Genomic DNA, 8824 nt, shown 5'->3' on the forward strand with positions numbered 1-8824 from the left:
TGGTCTAGGGCGCCCCGGCCAGCCTGGGAGCGGTACTGCCAGTGGTTCGGGCCGCCGCTGGCCCCCTTCCCCCGGGGCTGCTTTCAGGTGTTCGTGCAAAGTCGCGCCCGCCCTCACCCCTTCAGTAAAGCCTGTCCCTCGGAACCGGCCCCGGCTCCGGGTGCGCGCGTTGCACGAGTGTTGTGTCCCGCCCCCGCGGACCTTGCCTGGCCGCCGCCCCTGACCCCGCTGCGGGCACAGAGAGCCTGGACAGCCAGACACTGAGCAGCGAAGTGAGACCATGGTAGCTTTGCCCTCCCTTAACAGAAGGGGCCCCACCGAGCCCGAAGTCGTTTTAAACCGGAACTAACTCAATGAATTAGGCCGTTTCAGGGAGGATGCGCGCCACCACAACCCGGGCGTTTCCCGCCCGCGGCTCCTTGGCCACGCCCCCAGCTAAACGCGAACTTCAGGGGAAACCCGCACCCCTTCCCTCGGGCCTTTGCGGAACCGCCCGGCCTCCCGTGAGACCCCAACAATGTGGACTCCAGAGAGCTGTGTCTATGACTTTATTAGACTTTCCCCCAACAGACCGTATCGGGAGATTAGGAGACAAAAAGGCACAAACTCACATTAAAGAAACAAGGAAATCTAGTTACTTCTACAGTGATTTTGTAAAAGGAACAGCGCGAGGAACCAGCCAGAACAGGTCGGGGGCCGCTCCGCCTCCTGCCAGAGCCCGCCCCCAGGCCTGGGCCGTCCTAGCCTGGGAGAACGTGGGCCGGAGCCCGAGGCAGCCCCAGGGTCACTCAGCTGCCCCCTGGGAGGATGGGCCCCTCTGAGAGCTAGCAAGGCTGGGCAGAGGTGGGGGGGTATGGGAAGGTCTTAGAGAAGCCAACCCCTTCACCCAGCAGCAGCACCTGGGAGGTGAGACCCGGCCTCCCTCAGACCTGGGAGGTGAGACCCGGCCTCCCTCAGACGCCTGGGAGGTGAGACCCGGCCTCCCTCAGAGGCCTGGGAGGTGAGACCCGGCCTCCCTCAGAGGCCTGGGAGGTGAGACCCGGCCTCCCTCAGAGGCCTGGGAGGTGAGACCCGGCCTCCCTCGGGCCTGGGAGGTGAGACCCGGCCTCCCTCGGGCCTGGGAGGTGAGACCCGGCCTCCCTCAGACGCCTGGGAGGTGAGACCCGGCCTCCCTCGGACGCCTGGGAGGTGAGACCCGGCCTCCCTCGGACGCCTGGGAGGTGAGACCCGGCCTCCCTCGGACGCCTGGGAGGTGAGACCCGGCCTCCCTCGGACGCCTGGGAGGTGAGACCCGGCCTCCCTCAGAGGCCTGGGAGGTGAGACCCGGCCTCCCTCAGACGCCTGGGAGGTGAGACCCGGCCTCCCTCAGAGGCCTGGGAGGTGAGACCCGGCCTCCCTCAGACCTGGGAGGTGAGACCCGGCCTCCCTCAGAGGCCTGGGAGGTGAGACCCGGCCTCCCTCAGACCTGGGAGGTGAGACCCGGCCTCCCTCAGAGGCCTGGAAGGTGAGACCCGGCCTCCCTCAGAGGCCTGGGAGGTGAGACCCGGCCTCCCTCAGAGGCCTGGGAGGTGAGACCCGGCCTCCCTCGGGCCTGGGAGGTGAGACCCGGCCTCCCTCGGGCCTGGGAGGTGAGACCCGGCCTCCCTCAGACGCCTGGGAGGTGAGACCCGGCCTCCCTCGGACGCCTGGGAGGTGAGACCCGGCCTCCCTCGGACGCCTGGGAGGTGAGACCCGGCCTCCCTCGGACGCCTGGGAGGTGAGACCCGGCCTCCCTCAGAGGCCTGGGAGGTGAGACCCGGCCTCCCTCAGACGCCTGGGAGGTGAGACCCGGCCTCCCTCAGAGGCCTGGGAGGTGAGACCCGGCCTCCCTCAGACCTGGGAGGTGAGACCCGGCCTCCCTCAGAGGCCTGGGAGGTGAGACCCGGCCTCCCTCAGACGCCTGGGAGGTGAGACCCGGCCTCCCTCGGGCCTGGGAGGTGAGACCCGGCCTCCCTCGGGCCTGGGAGGTGAGACCCGGCCTCCCTCAGACGCCTGGGAGGTGAGACCCGGCCTCCCTCAGAGGCCTGGGAGGTGAGACCCGGCCTCCCTCGGACGCCTGGGAGGTGAGACCCGGCCTCCCTCAGAGGCCTGGGAGGTGAGACCTGGCCTCCCTCAGACCTGGGAGGTGAGACCCGGCCTCCCTCGGGCCTGGGAGGTGAGACCCGGCCTCCCTCAGACGTGGGAGGTGAGACCCGGCCTCCCTCAGACGTGGGAGGTGAGACCCGGCCTCCCTCAGACGTGGGAGGTGAGACCCGGCCTCCCTCAGACGTGGGAGGTGAGACCCGGCCTCCCTCAGACGCCTGGGAGGTGAGACCCGGCCTCCCTCGGGCCTGGGAGGTGAGACCCGGCCTCCCTCAGACGTGGGAGGTGAGACCCGGCCTCCCTCAGACGCCTGGGAGGTGAGACCCGGCCTCCCTCAGAGGCCTGGGAGGTGAGACCCGGCCTCCCTCGGGCCTGGGAGGTGAGACCCAGCCTCCCTCGGGCCTGGGAAGTGAGACCCGGCCTCCCTCAGAGGCCTGGGAGGTGAGACCCGGCCTCCCTCGGGCCTGGGAGGTGAGACCCGGCCTCCCTCAGACGTGGGAGGTGAGATCCGGCCTCCCTCAGACGCCTGGGAGGTGAGACCCGGCCTCCCTCGGGCCTGGGAGGTGAGACCCGGCCTCCCTCAGAGGCCTGGGAGGTGAGATCCGGCCTCCCTCAGAGGCCTGGGAGGTGAGACCCGGCCTCCCTCGGGCCTGGGAGGTGAGACCCGGCCTCTCTTCGCTCAGGAGCATCCCTAAGATGCCCAGAACCACGAGGTCAGAGCGGATCCTGAGGGATTCCCCAGCCCGGGTCTCCTGGATACTTTCCCTCTGGGTTAGACGGAGGAGGGAGGTGGTGCAGACAAAGAGGAGGTAGGAAATAAACACCGCGGGAGGCTCTCCAGTTTTGTGCATTGATCTTATTTAGAAGCTGGCGACACTGGTCTTTGCAGTTCGTTCTCCCTTGTGCCTTTCCTGACTGCTACTGTGCAAACATTGGTCAGTTCCGAATGCCCGGCTTTCCCCAGAGAGGACAGATGTCTGCCCCCACCTTCCAGATGAAGGCGGGAAAAGAAAACTGTCGTTTAAGCACAAATATGGCTAATAGCAAGAGAATGATAAGGGCAACACTGACATTTTCCCTGGGGAGTCAACACAAGGACGGCTCGCGGTGCCCAGGCTGTCTATCAGGGGATTCATGGGGGTGTCTGCCGGAGCCCGACGAGGCTGATCGTGGCCAGGAGGAACTCTTGAACCCCAGGGCCCGTGCTTCACTTGGGTGGCTCTGGGGCTACCTCCCCCATTCCCCCAGAAGGGTCCCAGAGAAGGGTCCGCCAGAGTCGCAGGTGAAGTCCTACACTCCTTTTATTGCACTTAGAAATAAGTAAGGCAAAGCAAACTACCAGAGACCCGCAGACAAACTACCTCCTCCCTGACGATGGGGATCTCGCCTCTCTCTTGGGCAGTGCGAGCACGGGGCAGCTTGGGCTTAGAACACTGAAGACTGGAGCAGCTCTGGAGAAACGGTGACCTCTCAGCTGCTTCGGGGACGCGCCCATGGTTGGAATAACAGCCCTCTCAGTTCTGCTGAGAGGAGGAGGAGGAGGAAGAGAAGGAGGAGGAGGAGGAGGAGGAGGAGGAGGAGGAAGAGGGCACTCCAGCAGCTGGCTAATTCTAGTCAGGGCCCTGCCTGGAAGGCCAGCTTGGCTAGAGGCTCCACCTCCTCCCCAGGCCCAGCCCGGGGAGTGTGGATGGAAGCATCCCTCTGACCCTATGGGATTGTCTAGAGCTGAACTCAGGGTGGGCAAAGGAAGGCCCGGGGCCTCTTCCTAATCCCTCTCCAGCAACACTGGGGGATGAGAATACCTGGTTTAGGGCAAAAGGGGTTTCTTGCATGCAGCATGAAAATACTGGGACCTTGCATCCTCGCCAGTCTCAAAGCCAGGGAAGGGGGCTCCGAGAGAACAGGGGCTTATTGCTCAACAGAAGCACCGGCCTGACTGAGAGGCAGCGCACAGGCAGAGATAGCACCCCAACGGGTCACTCAGCATAGGTGAGAGAGGGTTACACGGACCGAATAGGACAGAGCCCCTCTAGCTGGAGACTTGACAGGGACGCGATGGGCGCTGCAAACAGACTGCAGACAGAATGAGTGACAGAATGCTTTCAGAAGCTATTAGGTATCTCCAAAGATAGTGATTGCAAGTGCTGGTGCACAGGGTGGGGCTTGGTTTTCTTGCTAAACTAAGATTGGCTAAGCCTTGGCCACCCCTGGTATGAAGCACCAGAATACTGGGATGCTAGAAGCAAATGTTAAGTCTTAAAGCTGCACTGCCATTCCAAGGGCCAGGGAGGGCGGGGAGGGAGCAGGGCGGGGAGGGGGAGGAGGAGGAGGAGGAGAGAAATCCATCAGTCCATCCAATAGCTTCTTTCTCTCCAGGTTAGCACTCAAAATCATGAGGGTCTGGCCAGGATACAAGAGGCCTCAGTTTATCCCAGGTTTAAAACAGACAAACTTAAATCATTTAAATCACATCACAAAAGACAGCTATTTCAGCTAAAAATGTCACTTGGAAATAGGGGCCACATGGAAATGGGTCAGAACACAATGGAGAGAGGAGGGAGGAGCTGTCAATCCAGCAACCTATACGCCACACATCTCAGAGGCGCCAGCTCCCGCACACATGTGCTTAATAATACCAGACGGTCTATTTGTTCACAATATTAAAGGGCATCTAGAATTAGCTACGAGGGATTGGAAATCGCCTGTTGAATGGGCACAGAAAGGCTGGGTCCGAAGATGGCCTGTCACTCGGGAGGGTGGAGCTGCTGGGCCTTCCTGCTGACCACTGTCTTGCAAAACTAGGGAAAAAAAAAAAAGATGATTATTAGGGAAGCAACAAAGGAAATTAGAAGTACACCATGAAGCGTCTTCAGGGGCTGCTCCAGATTATGGAGGAAGATCTACCCGGATTACACTCAGCCTTGACCCCATCAGGGGCCATGACCATTTCCCTGTACCATTGCCTTTGTACCCCAGAAAAGCCACATCTGTGAGACTGAGGAAGGGAAAGGCCCATCGTACCCCTGTCAGAGATCTCTTGGATCATCTTCTAGCAGTGTTAACCTGAGCCGAGGAATAAAGTAAGATTTTCAATAGGGAAATGGTACTTCTGAGAAAAGGGCGTCTCCCAGGCATGGAAGCAGTCCGAAGGGTCTTCCAGAAGTTACAGAACAGAACAAGGGCCAGGAACTACTGAGAAACTTTTTTTAGGGGGGCAAGGCAATTGGGGTCCAGTGACTTGCTCACACAGGAAGGTTGGATTTGAATTCAGGTCCTCCTGACTTCAGGGCCAGTGCTGTATCCACAGCGCCATCTAGCTGCCCCTACTGAGAAACTTTCCATGGCTCCAGGGAGTTCAAGACAGATTTCTAAGTTTCCTTTTTTACCAGACCTGTTATCAGTGATGGGGAACTTCTACTAATGCGAGCCCGCTGCAGCCTTCCAAAGTCACCGGGAGGTTTAGTGGTGTGAGGGGTCACCCAGCCAGGGCGGGGGAGAGGAAGGACCCCCCAGGCCACTTCCCTATCCATTATTTCAGGATGCCAACCCTAAGGACACATTACTTCCAAATGGCTAAAGGATCTAGACTGAAGGAATAACCACTTAAGCTGACCACAGAAGGGAAACGCCCGGGGTCAGGCTATTGCCAGAAAACGTCCGGGAATGCTCCTGAAGATCATTCCCTGAGCCACGGACAGGAGCGCCAGGTTCGGATTCTGGAAAAGGCCCAGACACTCGACACCTTTGGTTGACCCAACATCATGGCTTCTGCCTTGCTCAGGGAAGTCAGTAAAAGGCATTCATTACATTAGCTGAGGCTGGCGACCCCAAAGGGGGACTTGGCAGGGGTCTGGGGAAGAAGGGATGGAAGAGATAGTGGGCTTTATGAAACCGAGGCAGTCTGGACTTAGGCATTGACCATCCGGTATCTGACTATTTCTGGGTGATTCTCAGAGGGAAAAAAGTGCCCAAGTTCATAAACATTTTCAAGGATATCTGAAGCCCAAGTGCCGTCGGTGTGGTGATCACATCGTTACTGCCATAGGAAGAAAGTTTCTCTTACTCCCCAGGTGTTAGGCCTTGAAAACCCAAGGGTTTAAAGCTTAGCTTTCATGTTACACCAAATGAAGTAACTTGGTACTTACAGTGCTGAGGGGAAGGGATGGCATTAGTCATCTGCTGTCATTCCTTTCACAGGGTCTTTTTCTCTCATCTGGAAGAGGAACAAAAACAAAACAAAACAGATTTCAGTTAGTGGGAGAAACTTGCCACCAATACCATTCCCTGCAGGTTCTTCCATAAAGGCTCGGTCACGTCAAAAAGCCCAGGCTGAATGGCTTTGTGAACGAGATGGCACATTTACCAGGGCACCTATCAGAGCCCCTCCACCTCAGAGGCTCATTAGCTCTCCCCCCAGCCACATTTTGTGAATTCTCACAGGGGTCCAAAGTAAGGAGAGGGTTCTCAGCTTCTGCTTTGGGAGCTCTCCTGGGTCCTGCCTGGACACATTACTATGCTATTTACTACACCTTCACACACACACACACACACACACACACACACACACACACACACACACACACACACACACACACAGCTACCTCTGACCCTGCCCTCACATAAAGATTCTTGACTTTTTGCTGTGTCCCAGACTCCTTGGGGAGACAGTCTAGTGAAACTAAAATCCTGTTTTTTGAAGGCCAAAATAAAATATGTAGGCTTACCAAAGATACCAACAATACTGAAATTCATTTGTCAAAGGATTTTTCAAAACAAGATTATGGGCCTCAGGTTAAACTCTGCTCTAAGACTTTCTAATTCAGATCTCCAGAAGCACAAATCTCTTTCCCAGCCCTTTCATTCCCTTTAGCCATTGGTTGTGGGATTGGAGACTCTGGCAAGGACCATCTAGCCACACTCTTCAGGACCTTCATCTCATTTATAAGATGGGGGTCACAATACTTGTAATATTTATTTTAGAGCTTCAGGAAAGGCTTTGTAAACCTCAGAGTATCATAGAACTCAGGAGTTGTTACTATTGTTTCTAACATTCCCTATGTTTCCAGAGACCCCTCACATTCTTCAGCTTTGCCTTAAAGGCCTTTCTATTCCAAATTCCTTTTCCAAACCCTACCCATGGGGCAAGGTCCATCCTCAATGTCCCATCTTCCCTGGGAAGCTTCTGAGTTTCCCCTAAATTTCAAGTCAGAAGTGATCTTTCCATTCCTAACCATTGGCCAATTCTTATATTAGCCTTTATTAGATTTTTTTTTTAAATTAAATTTATTAAATTCTTTATTAGAATTTTTGTATATTTATATAAGTTTTGTATTGCTCTTCCCTACACCAGAATGTAAATGTCAGAAGGGTTCATAAAGGAACCTATTTTACATATTTTCATCTCCTTTTCAGGGGTTTTCACATAGTAGGCTCTTTATAAAAGGACAGTCAGTGAAATGAGGAGGCTGAGGAAGGGACCTGTTTCTTAAAGCACTTTTTAAAAGCTCATTTTTAAAAGATCAAACAGATCTTCCTGTCACACAGGAAGCAGGAAATAGACCAGGATATGAACATTCTCAGAACATTAAGAAAGAATAATTGACCATCTCCACCCAGTCCCTGCAACTTTCTGAATTAGAGGGACTATTCTTCTATTTTTGACAACAGGAGAAGATAACTATTCAGAATTAAGAAGATGCACCTCCATAGAAGAATCAGCAAAATTTTAACTGGATTTTCATAAATAAATTAAAACAAAACTTTGAATGATCATGTATCAAGCTCTGATTGAAGTCCAAAGAACCTCCAAGGTCAATACTAAGATGCCCCAAGTGTTGGGAATTCCCTTGAATGGCAAATCAGTTGTATATATTTGTTTAGATTTACTAGGTATGGAGATAATTGACACAAGAAATAGAAGACATTATTTTGTTGTTAAGAAGGACTGAACAAGTTAAGATCAAAGAACACACTACCAACAGAGTGACAAAAGAAACAGAATGAAAGGGCCTTCCGCATTGAGTGAAGTCAGTCAGAGAAGACTTTCCGAAGAAATGCGTTGAACCAGACTGTACAGAATGTGAAATGGAGGATAGATTAGAAAAATATTAGCCACAACTTCCAGTTCAGTAAAATCCAAGATTCTGAGCTATCACTAGCTAAGTGCCATTGATGGAAAAGTTTGGTCCATGTCAGCGGGAATCATAGAAGCAAAAGAAAAGGAACTGGTGTCATCCTCCATGAGCGCCCATCCCTACAAATTTCTGCGTTCTAGATCTTCTGTAGGACATTCTGAAAGTTTATCTGAAGATGTTCCTAGGGTTCAGGTAAATCAGGCACCTGCTTGACAAACACTCAGAAGTTGGGGAATAGTGAGCTAGAAGCAGAAGTTTATGGAGGCTCCCCTGATCAGAAAGGGGTGTTTTATTCCATTTTGGAAACTCAGGAGGTCTTTGCCTAGAACTTCACTGTCCCTAGGAAATTCCTTTTTCTATAGTCATGGGGGTCCAGAATAAGACAGGATTTAATAATCTATAGTCTAAAAGAGGTGATGGATTCAACAATATAAAGGAAGCTAGGACAGGTAGAGGCCCTCAAGCCCCAAGAAAACCCTGGGTTATCAAAGAGAGGGAAAGGGAACTCTTCCTATCTCCTAATAAAGAAATGGAAAGACTAGCTAGAGAGAGCTTAAGGGACCAGCCCC

General features: G+C 54.3%; 1 protein-coding gene across 1 annotated transcript in view; it reads right to left on the bottom strand.

The window, feature by feature from the left end:
- Positions 1-3404: 3404 nt before the first annotated feature.
- PITPNA (phosphatidylinositol transfer protein alpha) overlaps positions 3405-8824 on the bottom strand; it is a 37845-nt gene continuing 32425 nt past the window's right edge. The window contains exons 11-12 of the mRNA XM_074263838.1: positions 6267-6334; positions 3405-4919 (exon numbers count right to left, since the gene is read on the bottom strand). Of these exons, the coding sequence (XP_074119939.1) occupies positions 6290-6334 (45 nt within the window). The 3' untranslated portion in view covers positions 3405-4919; positions 6267-6289. The remainder of the gene's footprint in view (positions 4920-6266; positions 6335-8824) is intronic.

This window comes from Sminthopsis crassicaudata, chromosome 4 (assembly GCF_048593235.1).
Source record: "Sminthopsis crassicaudata isolate SCR6 chromosome 4, ASM4859323v1, whole genome shotgun sequence".
In the NCBI taxonomy this organism is placed as follows: Eukaryota; Metazoa; Chordata; class Mammalia; order Dasyuromorphia; family Dasyuridae; genus Sminthopsis; species Sminthopsis crassicaudata.